Here is a 22,110-nt window from a genome sequence, read left to right as displayed (position 1 = left end):
ATTCTGCTCTAAGGATGTTAACTTAAATGACTCGAAAGAGCACAGAGCACAGAGACTCCCTTTAAAGAAACAATCGACAGGCAGCTGACAACAGCAAGCTGCCTAATGAGCCCGTGGCCCTGGTGACAACATGTCACAGTGCCTTGTAGGGAACATCTGGGATAGAGGGAAAAAGCAAGCAGGAACTTACTTTTTTTCTAAGTTAAAAACCTAAAGCTGGCCCACATTTATTTTGTCAGTGATAAGTGTTATCTCAAGAAAGAATCTGAGATGGAAGTGCCCAGGAGACATTATTTTTAGACATCCTCCTGCCAAAATGGTCATAGATGACAACCTGCAGTAGAGTTGAGCATTCTATTTGACCACTTCCCCTTGGTGGGGAGGCCTGGTGGCACTCAGGGGAAGGGGAATCAGGCTACCCAGATGAGACCTGATAGGCTGTAATCATACGGTAGCAGAGGAGCTCCCCTTCTCTTACAGGGCTAGGAGCAGGGTGAAAGAGGGAGGAAGGGGCAAACAGGAAGATACAAATGAGGGGGCAACAATTGAGATATAATCTGAGTAAATTGTTAAAATAAAAATTCTGTTAGCAAAAAAAAGGACACCAAGAAAAAAAATAGTGCACTATGAGATTATAATTTAAATATATGTGATCCCATACTGATAACACAAAATTTGCTAAATGGGAATAATAAAGTCTTTCATGAAGGATTTCACATAACTTCTAGAATTATATGCTCAAATCACCATTGACTCATTGAGTATTCCCAACATAAGCAAGGTGTGCAACAGTGCCATTGTATATGAAGGCATGTTTTATAATATGCTCCAAACACCAAATGCACCTACTCGGCACCTGGCAACCTAAAACATATATCATCATTGTTGTTAGCAAACAGTAACTGGAGGGTCTGGGTGACATAAAAATGATATTGAAATTTCTCCTTCCTTTGGGCAGCCAGTGAGAATTTAGCAATAAGATACACTTTGATATGTGATAATATCCCACTAGCGTTTTTTGAATAAAAAAATTATTGAATCTTTATTGAATAAAATCTTTATTGAATAAAAAAATTATCAAGCCCAAATTCCATAACATATAGGATTTTAGACACACTTATAACTGAGATCAGGCTTGGTAGGACGTGGTGGTCAAGACACAGTGAAATCAGGCAGGCTGCAAATTCTTGTTCCATAAATAGTGTGAATCTGATTGCACTAAGATTAAAGTGTATCACAGTATAGTCTGATTTTTAAAAAAATGAGCCATTCTGTCTATTCTTACACCTTAACTATACAATATCATATTTTCCATACATATATAAATAGAATACATTTCTATGTAAATATATTTATTATGTGCATGAAAGTTTTTAATATACTTGACTACAGAAGATATTATACTGTGGGCTTTTAAAATTTTATGTTTAACCAAGCTTTGCGTAACTTATTCCTTTGGGGTTGAAGATCAAGGGAGACAAATTCCACTCTGTTCTGTGGAGTTTGTACAGCTGCTACCTTTGTTTTGCCGGAGTTTTGTCTTGAAGGGGGCTGCTGATATCCTGCCAGCTGGTGTCATGGTTTTATTAAACAGAGGAAAGAGAGAATTATTACTTCCTGCTTCTGTTTCCATAGTGATTATCATAGCTGCCATTTCCACTTTCCACCTATTAGATGGCTAAGGGTAGATTGTTTTAGGATCTAAATATGGTTCCTGTGGTTTCATATTTCAAAAAACAATTCAGCAGGCAACATCATAGTGTATGTAAAATAAATGTTCTTTCCTCCCATCTCTTCCAGAGGAGTAAGGTCTTCAACATGGCAGCATCCATTACCAAGTCATCAGAGTTTAGAGCTGGAGAGACAGCTCAGTTGGTAAAGTATTTGCCTGAGAAAGTGATGACCCAAGTTCTGTCCATAGTTCCCATGTGATAAACCACATGTACTGGCATGAATTGGTAATCCCAATTCCCAGGAGTCAGAAACAGACAGATCCTTAGGGCTCACTGCTCTAAAAGTCTAGCCTAACCTGCAGTACTTAGATTCTAATAGGAGACCATCCCTGCTTCAAAAACTGTGGTGGAGACTAGTGAGTCTGCACAGTAGTTAAGAACACCAGCTCTGTCTTGAAGGGCCCAACAATTCCATTCCCAGCCCCTACAAAGTGTAGGGGCTTATAAGGCTTCCAAGTATGGTGACTAAGCTTGGACTCTGTTCTACACAAACACACACACACACACACACACACACACACACACACACACACACACACAGAGAGAGAGAGAGAGAGAGAGAGAGAGAGAGAGAGAGAGAGAGTCAGACAGACAGACAGACAGACAGACAGAGACAGAGACACAGAGACAGATAAACAGAGACAGAGAGAAGACAGAGACAGAGAGAGACAGAGACAGAGAGAGACATAGAGAGAGACAGAGAGAGAGGATTTAATTTAAATAAAGTTAGTCTTTTTTCACTACAGATGCCAACACAGGTACCAAAGTTATGACTGAAATAGGAATAACTTTAATCAAACAAAATGTAAAGCTACTGCTGAAAAGTAGGTAGATGGGAGTCTCAACATTATAGACATTTTTCTTCATAGGCTTTAGGTTTACCACCTGCAAAACTATAACTAAAACTGAAAACAAGGAATTCCCAGTATATTCGGACAGGTATCGGCATCTAGCAAAAGCATGTATTTAATGTAGCTGGATCCATGACTTTAAAAGTTAACACACATAAACCTTCACTGTTGTAAAAGTGACACTGGCTATCTATTCCTTAATTTTTTTTAAAAACTCTGAGAGTAAAATACCAAAGATTGTGTAGAAAGAGGCAAACTATATCCACAAGCATAGCACTGAGATTATCTGAAAAAACAACATGAAAGAGGAGAGAGAAGCTCACATGGGCTCTGTGGTGCACTCTGTCAGATTCAGAACCATGTGAATGGAGGTAGCCATGCAAAGGCAAACTTTCTGTCTGGAACAACATGACAAGGTCAGTGCTTGCTATTCAGTCACCAAATTATATTTCTGTTCATGTCACCAAGAGTTTATAAATGTATAGACAGGGGTTCTCACCCGAGGGTAGAACTCAGAAGCAGGCCTGGAGGAGATTGCTTGCACCTGCATTATATAAGCCTGGTGAGGAAGTACTGAAGATGAGGCAGAAAGAGAACTAAGGAGTTTGGCATTTACTGGTTACTGTGAATTCTGTGTCTAAAAGAAGGCTTTCAGGAGCCCACCATAGATGCTGCAAATGAATGCTGGACTAGGCAACAGAAAAGACCTAGAAATGCTAACTTTCCAAATTACGGAATTTACATCTTTAAAGTAAATGAAACAAAGAAATAATCATCTCTGGGCAAACACTAAGTGCACCCATCCTTTTAAAAGTAAGTAACTAAAGATCAACAAAATGTGTTTTGGAGGGGAAAATGCAGAGGAAGTCAGATATGCTAGAATAATAAGAAAATTACATAGGAAAAATAACCATTATATAAACAAAGAAGTTGTTTTTATAATATCATTTGGCAGTTACGACTGGATGCTAAAACCTGCCATAAATAGCAGCAGGGTGAAGAGTTTGCAGAGTAAGCCAGGGAGGAGAGTGAATGGCAGCAACGCAGAGACTGAGGGCGTCACAACATGGAAGCCATCAGCTCCACTGAAGACAAGGCAGTGGTTAAAGGATGACAAACAGATGAGAGGCGTGTTGGAGACAAGCTGAAAGACACAAGCATCACAGCATTAGTGAATTTTGTTACTACCATGATTGTTCTCTGTGAACAGTCAATGAGGATAGGACCCTGGATGTGGAAAGGGATACAGTAACAAAAATTGAAAAGGAGAGAGAAAAAAATCTCACACCAATCAAGAAAGAGGAAGTCAGGCAATTGTCAACACAAAATGAGGGCAAGTGGTGAAGCTGAGAAAGGAGCTGTGTGAAGTCTATTGGAGTCTATAAAATACGCAAAACTTAATCTATATTGGCAAATTACATTGATCAAAAAAAGATTAAAATATTTTATAAGTATTAGTCATCTCATTTAAAAAAAAAAGTGAACTCACCAACACCTCAGTTCTCAACACAAAATGATAAAAGATCATGAAGACATAGGCTAGTTTGGAAGATAATTGTAACAAGTGAAATGTAAACAGAAGAAGCTGTTTGTTTTCACATCTGAATGAAACATAAAGATCACTCAGTTTTGAAAGTTTAGAAGATTCCAAAAATGCTTCAAGTCATGTTGTGCAGAGAGAAATGCTTTGTTTATCAAACAGTAAATCGCAAACAAAGCTCTGTTCCTGTTACTTGAGAGAGAGAGATTGTCAACAATGCTAGAGCCAGACATGTTTAACAGGAAATATAGTAATAGAAAAAAGTTCTGTCTCTTTTAAAGTATTTTTATTAGTTTATTCAAATTACATCTCAATTATTATCCCATCACTTGTATCCTCCCGTTCCTCCCTCCCTCCCGCTTTCACCCTATTCCCCTCCCCTAGGTCTATGACCAAGGGGACCCCCTCCCCCACTATATGGTCACAGGCTATGAAGTCTCATCTTGGTAGCCTGCTTAGTCTTTCCTCGAGTGCCAGCAGTCCTACCCACCAAAGGGAGGTGGTAATATGGGACACCAGAGTTCATGTCAAAGACAGTGCCCACTCTCCACATAATTGTTGAGAATGGCTTTTCCATTGGCTAGATCAGAGTAGGGGTTCGATTAAAATTTATAAGTCTTAAAGTGAGAGTAAGGATTAAAAGTTCTGTTAAACCTCTCCATTAGAGTAGAAGAGAATTATGTTGCCTGGCCACGAGTTATTAATAAATGGATAAACATATTTCTTCATATCGACATGAGATTAGAAAAGAAAAATAGATATGTGATAGATATATGAGATAGATATAACTCTGTATATATGTTAAAATTATATTACATATGACAAAGTTAAGGTGAAAAAAATATTTACAATGAAGAGGACAAAAATAATATCTTCACAGAAGACTTATCACACATCATTGAGATAAATGACATATACATGGCACATATAGCCATATTAAATTAGCTACTAAAATTGAAAGTGGTGAGATATATATATATATATATATATATATATATATATTTTTTTTTTTTCGGATATATGAAGAGCCACACAAAAATTCTATTTAGAAAAGCATGCTTCTGGCTGGTGGTGGTACATGGGAGGCAAAGGCAGGTGGATTTCTGTGAGTTTGAGGCCAGCCTGGTCTATAGCATGAGTTTCTGAAAAAAAGCTACACAGAGAATTCCTAGCTTGAAAGCCAAACCAAACCAAACAAACAAACAACATCAACAAAAACCCATGCAAATGATGTGTTGGCCAAAAAGAAAATACAGCTAATCTAGGTATTAGTACCATTAGCCAAACCACCAATGAGCAACACCTGTTCACTGAATATTCCTTGGGGCTGTGTGCTTGAGACACTCCAGGATCAGCAGTCATCTGCATACACTTGGAACCATCATGGGGAAGCTTCTGGTAAAAACAGTCATTTCACAGGGACTCATATGGATTTATGTATAGCTACAGGCAGAGAGAGTCAGAGAGGAAGGTAGGAGAGGCAGAGGCAGAAATGTACCTTGTGTGTATGAACATATTATAGAAGAAAGCAGATGGAGTCCAGTCCAAGGCAGTGACTTTTAATCTAAACAATTGAGAAATTGAAATTAATTTTTAAAATGCTGCTGTTAGAACATATCAAAATATAAAGCAGTTATAAATACTTTAAGGTTTGGTTCCCTTTTTAAATACTGAAAAGATGGTAGGAGTTAATGTCAACTTTTTACCTTTAAAGAGAGCTTTATGAAATAGAATAGTACAAGAAATCTTTCCATTAATACTAATTTGAAAGGTTATACTTAGCAGAGGAATGTCTGTGATGTCACTATTGAAGGTACAATTGATTTTGAGTTTCTTGTCACACAGCTTAATATTAATCTTGAACTTTCTAAACAGTCCTATAAAATAATTTAAGAAAAAGACAGGATATAGTCTAAATATTAGAGTGATATAATTTGGTAATAGGGCATTTTTGCATTATTAACCCCCAAAGATCTGCCAGAGCTTAGCTGATATTTGCAAATTTTCGTAAAGAGAAAGAGAGTGATGGGCAAACAAGTAATATATAAACTCTTGGATTCCTTAAAGATAAAAATTAAAAACAGCTATCAGTGAATATTGCTTGAAAGGCTATGTCCTCAGTGCCTGCATGCCCTCAACACAAAATGGACTCAAAAAGAATGGAAGAAAAAATAAGTGTAATGAAACAGACACTGTGTGTTATACATCTTTCCTCTTCAGCACTTTTGTTTGGTTACTCAGTGTCAGTGTATCCTCAGTGCTTATATTTCTGTTTGAAAATGTGAAGCTCTGTCTCTTGATAAGGATATTGCACAAAGGCTATGATGAGCATTTCATGGGTAAGGAGACAAAGGTGTATCATCCATGGTCATGTGGGTCTAAGTTCAAGGGACAGAAGTCCAGTGGCAGTGAGTGTTTCTAACACTCAACTCTGTGCTCATGGCCATAGGTGGGACCAAGGCCAACCACGGGCATCACCCAGTCACCACCTACCTCTGCTGAGGCAGGGGCTTTCAGTGATGGGACTCACTAATTTGACTAGGCTTCCCAGCCAGCAAGAACCAAAGATCTAAGAGGTTTCCATTACAAGTGTGCACCTCCAAGCTGGCTTTTTCAAATGCTTTCTGAGCACCGAATTTAGGTGTCCATGCTCACAGAGCAAGGACTTTACACATGTAAATGGGTAAAATATTGAAAACAGTGGTATCCTGCTGCATGGTAAACTTTGATAGTACTTCATGATACCCTGGACTTTGTCTTTTGAGCTACACAGCTTCAAATATTGACCAGCAGATGCTTTACATTAAAAAGATAGTTAAAAAAAAAAAAAGAAAAGGAAAAGATAATTGTCTGCCAAACCTAGACTGTGAGGTGCCCTCAGCAGTGTGGGTAATGAAGATTCAATAACTCACCACAAATGGAAGCACTTTTCTGAAATACCCCACAGTTCCTGCAGAGTTCTTTCATGTACTTGATTGTAGAGGAGCTGATAGCACAGGTGTAAATGGACTCCAATAAGCAAGACATGACTAGTTCAGTTCATCCTTCGTGTCACAACTAGCTTCTTTTTATAAAGATTTTCTTCATGTGTTTAATTTTCCACAAAAAGTAATCTATGTTGAAAAAATTTTATTAAAAATATCTTTTGAAAAATTTTAGCATCAGGACATGACTCAGGTAGGAAAAAATGCATAAATTCGATTTATTCACTTTACTTTGCATCAACTAATTTTTAAAATATGCATCTATTCACTAACTAATTCCTGTACACAAGACATGGGGAAAAATTCCCCATGCTCTGGTTTCTGGCCTGTGATGATTTAATATTCAGTCTTTTGTTATGGACAATTTCCATATGTAGAAGGCGTCATAGTAGCAAGTAAAGTCATGTATAAAATTGTACATCATCCCAACATGACTTTATTATTAATATAGCCTAAGTGAAGATCACAATTAAAACTCCTGGACACATTTGATGAGAAGAGAGACTTTTGGCTCAAGGGCAGTGGCAGGATAATTGCCTTAAGGGAAAACATGAGGTTTTTGTCAAATTGTAAGATGGATTGGAAATTGATCACTTGGCTGCTGAGTCATGAGTTGGAGAAGCGCCCTAAGAGGTTTTAATTAAGCAAGGTGTAAAAAATGCAGATAGAATGGTTGAGGTTATATCACTTAAAGGAAAAATATGCAAATTGGCTGTACTTGCCTTAAGTATAAAGCAGTAAATGAGCTGGGGGAATCGAGAAGGCAGCGATTTACATTGCATTACACTTTATATGGAGCTGGGACTGTCCCAAGTGCTCCGCAGTACACACAGCCGTTGAAAACAAATTTAGTAGAGGAAAACACTCAAGCATACATATTAGTTGATTATGTAAAATTCCCCTTTATCCCACAGTATGATCCTAGAGACTATGATTACTGGGAGTCTTATGCAATTTAGAACGGGCTTTGATCAGGAAGAAAAAAAACTTACTTTATTAAAATGCATAATACTTAGGTTGACAAAGAGAATGTTATACTCAGAGTCAAAGACACCATCTTAAAAATCATCTCACCACTGAATAAAAACTAATGGGAGGAAAGTAGATATCTGTGGTGCCTTCTAGACCCAGGGACCAGTGGTCACTGAGATCACCTGTAGACATGTGAACTCGGAGCAGACCAGGTGACAGTGGTTGATTTTTTCCCCTGATCTATTGTTTACTTATGCACAAAGTAGGAACAAGTCTGGTAATACATTGGAATGAAATGGAGAGTGCTGTGATCTCTGCAACTGAGCCCTAGAAACTTGGGTGGATGTTGAAGAGGGGATGAAGAAAGGACAGACACACAGACCATGGACAGAAGTGCCGGGATGGGGTTGGTTAGTGATTCTGATGAAGTGGCCCCAGCAGCAGCCACAAAGTGCAGTGCATTTACTTATCCATCTGACTGAGGCAGCATATTTGTTGCATACATCTTGAGAGGAAGCAGATTGGACTAATCTAGGCAAGTGGTCTCCAGCATCTGTGGCTCATAGTTTCTGCACATACTGCTTTTAGCTAAAGGTCATTCATTCATAACAACCATAATTGGACCAGAAGAGGGCTTTGCCATTCCTCTGAGCCTGGGTAGGGAGGGAAAGCTTTGCCTTTCCCATTTGTCTGAGGCATTGAGTCCTTGACATGGCAAGTCCACACCACACATCTCTAAGGGCTCCACCAGCTCCCCACAGGAGGAAGGGTGAAAGAAAGATAAGAGACCATTTAACAAAAGATTACAACCATCTGGGAGGCAACGAAAAGATGCTCGGCTTTCAGGAATCGATGTGCTAAACAACTTTAGATTTTTACTACTTGACATCTTTACGCCATCTCTATGGGTCTTTACTATGCAAAGCCTCTTACATACTGTATTCTTTGTGTATGTGTGTGTGTGTGTGTGTGTGTGTGTTTGTGTGTGTGTGTGTGTGTGTGTGTGTGTGTTATTGTTCTGAGACTGGTTCTCATTATGTAGCACTGACTGCCCTCAGCCTTCCTAGTGCTAGGATTACAGCATGCACATCGTCCTCAGCTTGAATTTCCCATGGTTTTGATGAACTAATGCTGATCAGAATTTGGAAAGAAGTGGACTTAGGAATTCAGGAAATACATTATTTATATCTTTGTTTATATTGAGCTTAGATATTTGTCAATATAAGTGTAGTGTCTCTTCCAGGCTTACTATTCCTCTCCACATTATATAAACAAATTTATGTACATCATGCTGAAGTTCAGGTTATTTCCTCATATGTAACATTCATGACTGAAATAGCATTTCATAACTTTTAAACACCAGAGAAATAATCTAACATCAAAACCATGTTTATCATGCTCTCTAGACAATTTACCTTTTCACAAAAGTAGTTACAAATTAGTTTCACTTATAAATGAATTTTAAAGTGCCTCCTTCAAGGAAAACATGAGCCAGCTTCCTTTATTTCCAGTGTGTAATTGGTGAGCCTGGGTGATTTGTGTGTCTGATAATATGCAATGAAACCAGCAAGACTTGGCAAGTACTTGCTCAACTGGTCTGCTGTATGTCACCACAGAAAACTCAACCCCTAGGAAGTTTTATTAGGACTTTTTTTCAGCCCTTGTAGATTTACCTTATTACATGCATATTTTAATTCCATCCTTATCTTTGCATAATAGAGTGTGTTTTTCAGATACCTATAATTAGCTAAACTGATACTCTGCAGAAATAAATTACATTATTGGAAATGTCCTATTATGCTCTATTCAGAGCTAACTTGAATCAAATATTTAAGAAAATTACAGCATTATTACATATATTATCATACAAAAAAATTAAGGAAAAAATTCCATCAATGAAAATCATTCTAAGCTAACAGTTGACAATGCAGTGACTTTTTTTCCAAAATATTTTTTATGAATTTATTCTTGTTACATCTCAACAGTTATCCCATCCGTTGTATCCTCCCATTCTTCCCTCCCTCCCATTTTCCCCTTACTCCCCTCCCCTATAACTGTGCCTGAGGGGGACTTCCTCCCCCTTTATATGCTCATAGGGTATCAAGTCTCTTCTTGGTAGCCTGATATCCTTCCTCTGAGTGCCACCAGGTCTCCCCCTCCAGGGGACATGGTCAAATATGAGGCACCAGAGTATGTGTGAAAGTCATACCCCACTCTCCACTCAATACTGATGTAATCGTCTGGAATGCTGCCATGCTCCTGGCTATGAAATTCTGTACCTTGGTTAATCTCTGTGCCCTCTTCAATGAATGGAGCTCTCAGACCCTGCCCGGGTCTACCATTGATCACTAGTTGCAAGGTCACAACCGACAATAAAACATCACACAACTCTGTGCTTCCATAGCTTTCCATCCAGCTACCATTAGCAAACACAGTTATATTTTAAGAATTGCTATTAGGCTGGGGCTAGTGAGATAGCTCCATAGGTAGGATGACCTGCCACCAAGCCAAGTGGCTTAAATTGGATTCCCTGGGAACACAGATAATAATAGAGAGCAAACTCGTGCAACCTGTCCTCTGACCTCTAACCACATAATAGGCAGGTGTAAATCTCCCATATGCACAGGAGCCCAAGGTAAATAAATAAAATATAGTGAAATAATCAAATGAGAATCTTGGCTATTATAGATTGTGGTGGTAGTACATGCTCATGAGTGGCTATATGACTAGAAAATGATAAATTAAATGTTTTTGGAAACAAATCTAATGAATGTTTTTTTCCTTATTCACCTTCTCATCTATTAACCACTCATCTTTTGGAAAATAAATTTTAGTTAGCTGTATTTATTGAAGATTCTACCTAAATTTCTAAAGACCATCTTTGTCCAACTTCAAACTCTTGAATGGCTCCTGGCCTAGCATATGAAACACACCCTTTTTGAACACAAGCATGCATATGCATCCATGGCTAAACAGACAGGGAGACATTTGTCTTTACTCTCTGCCCTCTCTCCCCTTCTCTTCTCTTCTCTTCTCTTCTCTTCTCTTCTCTTCTCTTCTCTTCTCTCTCTCTCTCTCTCTCTCTCTCTCTCTCTCTCTCTCTCTCTCTCTCACACACACACACACACACACACACACACACGACCTAGTAATGTTTAAAGCAGAAGTATTTGTGCCATATTCCCACCTTGCTTAAGTTCTTGTAGAAATGAAAGTAGTTGCTACAAATAGCTAAATTAAATACATCGGTTTTGCAACCTTTTAAAAGGGGATTTTTATACTAAAGTATTTCTGAATGAAAGCTGACCAGTTTTTCTCCTGGGATATTTTGCCGTATGTGTCATAAGACACACACAAAAAAAAATCTGCCAGACAGTGACATGAATGACCCTGAGGATAAAACAGAAGCAATGACTCAGCTGAAGAAATGTAATTAACCTCTTTGAAAGGCAGTGTTGTAAAATATGTCTCTACAGCAGTCACAGAAGCTAGCGAGAACTCTCCTACTGACTTCTTTCAACCAAATATCTATTAATTGTAGAAACCAAATAAAACACAAGCTTCTAATAATCTTCATGGAATTTACTATTTTCAAGGCTTTACTTTTTATGGGACGTCCAAATCTAAATCTTGAGAAAACGTTTGGGATTTGTACTGAATCAAATCTGTGTTCACAACACTTTTTTTTTTTAAGATTTAGTTTTAATTTATATATTCACTTTATATCCCAATCATAGCCCCTTCGTCCTCCATTCCAGGTTCCTCCCTCCCACCCTCTTCCCGCTACCCCCCTCCCCTTGTCTGCAGAAAAACCACACCCAACCCACCAACGCACATCTAATGGCATCAGGACTGAGCTCATCCTCATCCACTGAGACCAGGCAAGGCAGCCCAGTTAGGACAAATTGATAGAAAGGGGACAACAGACTCCATGTTATAGAGAGCACACACTCAAATTACAAGGGGACCCACAATGAAGATCAAACTGTCCATTAGGTACATACGTGTAGGGGGAGGCTCAAGGCATCAGCAATTTTCAACCACTGGTACTGTCTACAGGATAAATGCATAGTTAGCCCAAGTCAACCCTCAGCCCCTGTCTATGGAATATGCTCTTCATTCTGAGCATTTAAGAGAAGGAAATGGAAGTTCAGGCCACAGCGGAGCCACAGCATTCATTCCCAATTCTGTAGCATTTCTTGTCATCTTTAATAGTTTCCGATATTTACTCCTGTTGCACCTCCCCCAGAAGTGTGATCTTTTTGAAGCCTTGCAGAAGAAAATCCTTCTTAACTTGTAATATCAGGTAAATACTTGTCTTTCCCCTAGTTACTAGTCAGTTTGGGTGCGAAAATAATCATGTCTCCTCACTGTATATAACACTGTCCTTGTTTTGTGTGCTGTTTAGTTTTCTCACAAATATGAGCGGGATTGTCACCATGGACCAATGGTCTCACTCACTTGAAAGACCAAGGCACAAGGGTGCAGGGGGTGTCGCTTGAGATCAGAATTTTAAGGCTAGCCTGGGCAACGTAAGTATATCCCGTGTAGAAAGGTTTTGTAACTCAAGAAAATAAAATAATAGCTGATAGAAGTAACTTAGGAAGGCAGATAGGAAAGAAAAAGAAATGGAGAAGAGGAGATGGAGAGGCAAGGAAAGGAGAGTATGAGCATTGGTGTCCATGTGTTTATATCTTACAGTCATGAGTCATGTATTAATCACTCATAAACATGGTTATGAAAATGCTATAAAATTTCAGGTTCATTCACCCATATGGTAGCCCATCTCTGAGCTATGGCAAACTTGTCCAAGTCAACATGACATATTGACATATCTATATCTTTTCCATATCACTAGATGAGAATGCAATATTTAGAGTACAGTATGCATAGATGCAAGCATAGAAGTGCAATGCCTTCTACTTGGCCAGAATCTATGACATCACTTGTGCAGAATCAACAGTCTGTCATCAAAGCTGTCAATCATGTCAATTATTGTATGTCTCTCTTTGCATGCAAAGGTATAATTAGCCTATCAGCTACAATTGAAATTCGAGTTCTGGGTGTTTCTATTGCACAAAGCTCAGATCAGAGGCCAGGCATGCAGCCCCTAGGTCCTGGACCATGGACATCCTCAGTCGCTTATTTGTCTGAGCATCATGTACAGATGTATACTAACTTCAACAACAGTTCTTATCAGTTTAAAACTTAGATTGTAGTTTCAGGACCATGTCAGTGGGATCTGTATTCTCAGGCTTTGTACTGATTGCAAGAAAATGAAGCCCTTATTCATAAAAGCAATCTCATTTCTTTCTTTAATGCATGAATATAATATATATTAAAATGATAAATATCTGTGCTGCATGCATGCCTGCTAGATGATTTCTAAATTTCTTAAATATATCCAAATACACTGCCTGCTCCCAGTCAGGTGTGCTTTTCCCAAGTTTATACCAATTAAGAGGTTTGCCATGTAAGACACGCTTCACTAGAGTGCTGTGTGGCAAAACAAAAAACAAACAAAGAAACCCCAAACCAAAAGAAACAACCTCTTGACTTCTCTACTATTTCTCAGCATGTTTTTAATTTTCAAAAGTCTTCATAATTGAAACATGGCTGTCTTTCAGATGCATTCATGTTGGGGAGGGTGTCCAACATTTCTTTCTTCCTTCCTTTTTTTCTTTTTCCTTTTTTCCTCTGAGACAGGGTTTCTCTGTGACACCCTGGCTGTCCTGGACTCACTTTATGGACCAGGATGGCCTCAAACTCACAGAGATCTGCCTACCTCTGCCTCTTGAGTACTGGGATTAAAGGTGTGTGCCACCACACCTGGTAACTTCTCCTTTCTTATGCTATTGCCCCATGTCCTGCCACAGATGACTCCTTGAGAGGTGTGGCCACAAAATTCTTTTTAGAGTGCATAGAGGAATAGTCATGCACTTTTCTCTGATTACATCATGACAGTAAGGAGGACAGTCCCTGACTCAGAGATCCCTTAAGACTCTGTCTCCTTTCTCTACTGGGGAAGGCACGCTCTGGGTTACCTGCAGGATGCTGCTGGAATCCCAGCATCACAAGGAGTTTAGTTTGAAATTACCAGTCCTTTGCCATTCTCCCATGCTTCTCTCATCTAGAGTCCCATTAGAAAGTCCTCCCCTCTGTCCCTAGAAACCTACAAGTAGAACATTATGATAGGCAGATTTGGGCCCAGGGGTCCCGCTCAAACTAAGGCACCAGCCAACGACAATACAGGCGGTAAACCTTAAATCCCTATCCAGATCTAGCCAATGGACAGAACATTCTCCACAGTAGAGTGGAGAGTGGGATATTACTTTCTCACATACTCTGGTGCCTCACCTTTGACCATGTCCCATGGATGGGGAGACCTGGTGGCACTCAGAGGAAAGACAGCCGGTTACCAAGAAAAGACTTGATACCCTATGAGCATATACAGGGGGAGGTAATCCCCCTCAGGAACAGTCATAGTGGAGGGGAATAAGGGGAAAATGGGAGGGAGGGAAGAATGGGAGGATACAAGGGATGGGATAACCATTGAGATGTAACAAGAATAAATTAATAAAGAAAAAAAATTTTGCTGGAAAAAAAAAAAGAAATTATCAGTCCTTCTGTGAAGGAGAACCAGCCATTATTAGAAGCAGACAGACCAAGACAGAAGATAGAGCATACAGCCAGGTGTGGCTTCTTGACCACATTCCAGAGGTATAAGCCAAAAAATCAATCATTTCTGGGCTTGGGAGTACAGAGCAGTAACAAAGTGCTGACCTAGTCTGCAGAAGGCCCATGTTCTATCTCAGCCCTGAAAGCCAAGGCAGAATAAAAGCTAAAACATTTATAAACTTAAAAAAAAAGTATTTTTAATTGAAAACTATCCATTTAGCTTTGTGATAGCAGTGCTGTGGTTCTGAGGAAATGGTGAATCATTGGCAACTCTGTGAAAACATCATGTGTTGTGTCCACACAGATGTGCACAGAACAGCAGGGAGAGCCGAATGTGATCTTTCAGGCACTGCAATCTCAAAATATTCTTTTTGGCATAATAAGTAAATTGAAAACACTACAGCTAAAAAGAATATTTTAATACACAACAATTAGAAATTACAGCTTCCATCTGAAGACTTGAAGGAAAGGGGTGGCCCAGAAATCAACATGAAGAAAGGAAAATTGCAGAGTAATTACGTCCTGAACTGTATTTTGAGATGCACGTACTTTTTTTTTTTTGCATGTACTTTTTATAATCAATTACAAGTCAGTCTAACTAAGTTGATATCAAAACAGGTTTTGCCTTTTATGAATCTGTGAGTTAGGTGAGGATCAGCAGTCCCTGAAGACACAGCAGAGCTCTGGGACACCCATTAGCTCATCATGGGATGTCTATTTGTCCTTCCAGCAGGGCAGTCCAAAAAAGTCAACTTCGAACTTTTGTTATTCTCATACCTCCATTTTGAGAGAGATTTCTGGGAGAACAGCATACAGGCTCTGTTCCTAAGAGCTGATATGTACGCATTTAAAGGCCCGAGCCATGTCCATTCATGTTTCATACAAACACGTGCATGTTGGATCACTCTGTGCCACTGAAATTCATGGCACTGGCATTCTTACAGGGAGACACCCCACAGAGTGGCCTTTTGGGGAATGCATGTATGGTCAAATGGAAGAATTTGTTTTCTTATTTATTTTCTTATTTTTCAAGCATGCCACTCCACTTGATAAAATTAATCAACTAGACTGTTCTTTCTCCTCCGTCTTGCTGCTATGTAAAAAGCCCCCTTATTCACTATGTAGCAAAGAATTCAGTCTAAACTCCTCAATATTTTTTCTTATTCTGCTTTTTACCCACAGCTATATTTTTACTAAGTCTGAATCCTTCATCACTGTACCTTAGTTTGAATAAAATCTGGTTATGAATTAAAAATTAAGAAAATTACTTTTCATTAAAATAAACTAATATAAAGTGAGCCTGATGGCCTGGTCCCTGGTGTAACTCCAGCCAATGGGGAGGGTGAGGTGAGGCCTTGAGGCCTTGATAGACCTGGTTCACACCGTGAGTTCAAGGACAAAATGGACAAATTAGTGAGACCCTGTTTTAAAAGCTAAAAGTCTCAAGAGTGGTGTGACATACCTCAGTGTTATTTACTGTCTTAGCACAAACAAGGCTTTTAATTTGAAACATGGGACCGTAAAAGAGGATGGAATAATATGCAAAACTAGAGACTGTCTCCACATCTGTCCAATAGAACTTTTTTATTAACTTAACCAGTTGTTTGGTTGGTGAACAGTGGTTGACGCTCTAAATTGTATTTCCAGAAAACATATTATTTATAGAGAAAAAACATTATGAAAATATGTAAAAGGAAAGAATGGTGAACATTTAAAAAAAAAAAAAAGCATTTATCATGGAGACCTCCATTCTGAGACAGTATTTATCTAAGAAACGACCATTTGCAAGAAACCATTTTCAAATTTGTGATGCTGGTCAGGCTAATTTACTGAGAAAGATAAAATCTGTAGGTGGGGTGATGCGTAGATCAATCACAACAATCAAATACAGACAAATTTACATTGTCAACTTCAGGACTCTTCTCCTCTAGGACACTTTTGCATCTCTGTAAATGTAATATAATTTGGAGGAAGGCAGCTGACCCCAGCACACACATAAGTTTTACTAGCTTTACTATGCCCGGACTAACCAAAAAAGATGAGGATAATTAATCCAGAGGTGCCTTTTCATCACTCAATAAAATGGAAAATCATGACATCCACACCCACTCTTAGGGAGAAGAGCATCTTACAGGCTCATTATATTTCACTACGGCATCAAGTCTCTCTCACTTTGCAAACTCATGCTTGTTTTTACACACCACTGAGACGTGGCAGCTAATGAGGAAGCAGGCTGGCCACGTACCACTCCTAACCACCGCTGTGGATCTCCTTGTGAAAGGCAGGCTTTCCTCATTGAAAGATCAGTATGTAGAAAATAATGCTAAAATGATCAATATGTTCAAATATTATATTGTTTAGTTTTTCTATATTAACAACTTAGAATGCACAGAAAATAGACAAAGAATGAGGTATTTTGTGAATACTACAAACTTATTTAAATTGTTTTATTTAGCACTGGATGCTTACAGATTCATCAGACCCTCCCAACAATACACAATAAACCAAAAGGTATAAAATAATCATTGTTGAGATAATACAAAAATAAGTGAAATTTATCATAGTTTTTTAAAATTTTATTTCCTTTGTACATGACATCTAAATGTTGTGTTGTATTGACAGATCTGGGAAATTTTAGTGGCCGGACAAGAAGTGCAGTCTCTGTGAGGGAAGGCCAGGGGGTTGTGCTGATGTGCTCCCCGCCGCCTCATTCTCCAGGTACGGTAGCATCCCTTCTGTGTGTTATCACTGCTCTCATGTGCTGTGTGTTCACGCTTGTAGACAGTGTGTGACAGTGTCGACTCCAGCTGACGTGTGCATGCGTGACACGATTATATAAACATGCATGCATAATTACCGGTTTTCAGCTTATGACGTGCCATTGGGGGCGAGGCTGTTCTCTTGTGATACCGTTGTTTTCCTCTCATTCGGTTGACTGTTTCCATTGTGCCTCTGCCACCCTTGGTGAAGAATATACGGTCCAGAGTTCAAGAGATATGAAAACCTGAAAGCTGACTGAAGTGTCAGAACCAATGAGTCCCTCATTCAGAAGATAAACTTCACAGTAGCTCACTGCTTATAGTGTTTTTTGCCACACTGGAATAAAACTTCTAAGAAATCTTCAAGTTTCAAACAGAGCTATTGTTAACCTATTTATGTGTTAACCACCGTCTTGCTTATCGAAGAGAGAGAAAGAGGTAATTACCTCTTTAAGTTGTGGGAAGCAGAACTGTAAATTGCACTGTAAATCATTATATATACCCCTTTGCCAGCTTGCCCCTAATTCTACTCACTTGGTTCAAGTCCAGTGGTTGGAAACGTGTATCTCAGTATACCCCTGCTGGAAAACAATTTAAGAGGGGCTGACATCAATTAATGGGCCGCCAGATGGTGAATTCTCGAAGCCACTGTAAGGAGCCTGGCTATGACTCTAAATGAGGCTGTATGTTAGTCTGCTGAAGCTGCCAGATCAAAATGCCACATGCTGGATGGCTTATACAGTGGGACTCTTTTCACAGTTCTGGCTGGTAGAGCCCTAATGTGAGGGTAGCCATGGACAGAGGTTGGTAAGGGCCCTCTCTCTGGTTTGCACATGACTTCTTAGCTGTGGTCCTACATCTTATGTGTGAAAGAACACTAGAAGGGCTGAAGGACAGAAGGGGGGTGTAAGCCACTATCTAGCTGCGTATAGTTTCTCTGAGTGCATCTTCAATGTTCCTCCAGACTTGGCCAATGGCCCTCAAGTAACCAGGCACACTCCTTAGCTGCTCCCAGGCCTGTCTCTCTCCACTGTAGGCATATGACCTGCAGTATGCATCCTTAGAGACATATATTTCTTCAAATTCTATCCTCCTGGCAGAACCTTCCTTAACCTGCATTGTTTGAGTTTTCACTTCATGGCTACTTTTTTCGTTCTTATTTCTGTTTTATTTTCTCCATAATATCCATCTTTTAACACACGGTAAATACATTTATTTTAAAGTGTCATTTTCTACTATCCTCAGTTATAATGTAAATCCTACCAAGACAGACATTTTCTAAGCATTCTTTCCTATCGCACCCACATGACTGAGACAGAGATTGGCACAGAATTGGGGCTGAAAAAAAAGTTAATAAATGAATCTGTGCACAAGTTAAGATTCAGGCAGAGATGATCATCTGGGATTAGACATAAGAGCATAAGTAAGAGCGGAGGAAAGAGGATCAGCTGTGTCTCAGGTGACCTTTCTGGTCACTTGCCTGTACCTCATTGTTTTATAAATAATTGAGAAGGAGAAAAATGAACTGAAATTCACAGATTTGGTAGAAAAGCCACCTTACAGCATTTTATATCCTCACCAAAGCAGTGGCTGACACCTGCCGTGTTAGAGGTCACTGTCACTGAGGAGTGGGAACTGTGTGCTGGGGCCATGCTCATTCTATTGGAAGGAGACCTTGGAAAATACCTGGGGAAACATGCTCTGAACACCTGCTGCAGTGCAAGGATGAAGGAGGATGGGGGCCCAGGCTGGGTCTCTGCCCCACCACTCCTGAGCTCTAACTTCATCGGCTGCCTCTGCTTGGATGACGTCGAGCCAAGAGCCATAACATCAGAAAATTACCATAGCTTTATGTGAGATGAGCATCTCAAACCCAAATTCTGGTCTCATCCAAACAGTGCTGCAGATCCTCACAGGGCATGCTCCTTGCTGTGCCCCCATTCAGATTTGTTTCTCTTATTTCCTTCCTCGTTTTAAGTCATACTTTTTGCTGTTTCCGAGTAGGAGAATTTTGTAATGTGACGTCAAATACCAGAAGTAAATCTTGTGGTATTCAGTGTTGCTCTTGCAGGCTGGCACTTCTTTCACGCTATTTAATTCATCATGCTCAAATTTATACCCCCAATTTGTAACACAGTGCCCAACACTTAGTAGGTCTTCATTGAAAGCACTGGGGATTACTGAGTGAACCTTGGGTGTAGTTGAGTTTTGCAGCATTCTTGACAGACATGAGCTTCTGGCCATTAGTTTATTGGAGTCTATATTCATGACAGATGCTTGGGTCACTTCTCACCACACTCTAGAACTCAAGGTAGAGTGGCAACTGTGAATCACTGAGAGCCACATGAAATGAAGGAACAGATCAGGCATCAGAGAGGATTCAATAGCCAGGAATACCTCAAAGGTCTGTTTCTCATTCCCTCAAAAGGATGTACAAAGGACACTCTTCCATGGATCTCAATGAAAACTTCAATGGACTCTCTTGTTAAATTTCCCCTTTCCTACACAAGAGATGACCATGAAAGCCTGATGGGCACACGTGAGGAAAACGTCAGGCTTGCGTGCACTGTTAGTCACTCTTCAACATGAAAGCAGCTCTCTACTGGAGGCACTTAAACTAATCTTCCCAAACTGATTTTCACTTAACAAAAGTTAACTTCCATCTAGTCAAACTTTTTGAAATTCAAGATATTATATATAGGGAAAAAACTGCATAAAAATATAGAAAAATCCTTCTAAATAGTACCTTTAAAATTTGTTCTTAATTTTAATTAATTATTATTTCTGATTTTTAGTTAGAGGATTTGATTGTGTGTGTGTCGTTCCCCACTCCTCCATATCTCTCTCTCTCTCTCTCTCTCTCTCTCTCTCTCTCTCTCTCTCTGTGTCTGTGTGTGTGTGTGTGTACATATTTGTGTGCACATATGAGTGTGTATTCGTGTGTGTGTTTACATGTGTGTGCATGTGTGTGCATGTGTGTGTGCGCATGTGTGTGTGCATGTGTGTGTACATGTGTGTGTACATGTGTGTGTTCACCATGTTCCTCTAGCTGCTTCAAAGTGGTCAGCCTTGAACTGACAGGACTATCTTACTGTCGCTGCCAAAGAGCTAAGATGGGAGACCTTGGCCACCACCTCAGCCTTTCTATAGAAAGCACCGATTGCTCTCTCATCTCAAATATATTGAGCTTTAATTATGTGTAGAACCACTTCAAAGCTTACCCTGCGACCTAAAATTGCCAGGAGAAAAGTTAGGAAGCCGTGGAGCCTACAGCTTCATCTCAGTGGTAAAGGGCTTGCCAAACATCCATGGGATTCAGCATTGCATCTCAATACCATGGGAAAGAGCTCAAGTCTATAATGAATGTATATTTGGGTATGCCACTCAACAATACAGTATTTACACTATCCTCAAAAATGTCTGTGACTTAGACGTTACCATCCTCTTGCTTTCAGTATTGAGCCAATCTTCACAAACATTTTGTGAAGGGTTGCAGCTCACTTATATCCTCATGTAATTTTAATATTTCATATGTTATTTGGGAATGTATGCAGAAAATACAAATATGCATATTTAATATCTTGAATACCTTTTTATATTTATTTTTAAATTTAATATGTGAATGCAATAGATTTAGCTAAAACCCACCCTTGTTACTTCATCTTCAATCCTTCCCATATTCTCTACCACATCCTCGTCCCAACTGCATGTGTCCTTTTCTGCCTCTCTCTACCCTGCTCCTCTTCTTCTCAGAGAGTCTCAGTAGTGCTGTACACACACACACACACACACACACACACACACACACACACACACACACATACACACACATCAGCACAGGGCCACACCACAGAGACTGGCCACACTTCTGAGGAAAACTCCATCTCCCTTCCTTGGCATGCGTCACCATCCAAAGCTCCAAGCCATTTTAAATCTATTGTCTCTTGATGGCTTATCTGTTCAGTCATTAGCCAAAGCAATTTTGAAGATAAAAAGAAGCCTAGGTCTGAAGATGTTGATGAAAGGAAAGATTAAGTAGACTGTGAATCCAGTCAGCCTTGAGTAAGGCAGGTTCCTTGAGCTACCTCAAAAAGGCAAAGAACAGGACCCCTAGGACCAGCACCAGCCAAGGACAATATGTGCAGTAAACTTCAAACCCCTACCCAGATCTAGCCAATGGACAGGACATTCTCCACAGTTGAGTGGAGAGGGGGGTATGACTTTCACATGAACTCTGGTGCTCCATATGTGACCACTTCCCCTGGATGGGGAGACCTGCTGACACTCAGAGGAAGAAAAGCAGGATACCAAGAAGAGACTTGATACCCTATGAGCATATACAGGGAAGGAGGTCCCCTTCAGGCACAGTCATAGGGGAGGGGAGTAAGGGAAAAATGGGAGGGAGGGAGAAATGGGAGTATACAAGGGATGGGATAACCACTGAGATGTAATATGAATAAATCAATAAAATTTATTTAAAAAAAGAAGACAAATAGAATGCTAGGGGCATGCTAGCATGTGAGTAGGATGTAGCTGAGAGGTTGAGTGAGAGCTCTCTCAGCAGAAACAGTAGGTTAAGTACATTTTTCTTTA

General features: G+C 39.6%; 1 protein-coding gene across 4 annotated transcripts in view; it reads left to right on the top strand.

Annotated features, from left to right (window-relative positions):
* CNTN5 (contactin 5) overlaps positions 1-22,110 on the top strand; it is a 1,112,028-nt gene that overhangs the window by 714,734 nt on the left and 375,184 nt on the right. For all 4 annotated transcript variants that reach the window (XM_084782482.1, XM_084782479.1, XM_084782480.1 and 1 more), the window contains one exon: positions 17,381-17,476. In XM_084782482.1, coding sequence (XP_084638608.1) covers positions 17,381-17,476 — 96 coding nt within the window. The remainder of the gene's footprint in view (positions 1-17,380; positions 17,477-22,110) is intronic.

Source organism: Acomys minous, assembly GCF_964271855.1.
Source record: "Acomys minous genome assembly, chromosome: 5".
NCBI classification, from domain to species: Eukaryota; Metazoa; Chordata; class Mammalia; order Rodentia; family Muridae; genus Acomys; species Acomys minous.
The sequence above is the reverse complement of the archived record's forward strand: the minus strand, read 5'-3'. Positions and strand labels throughout refer to the sequence as shown.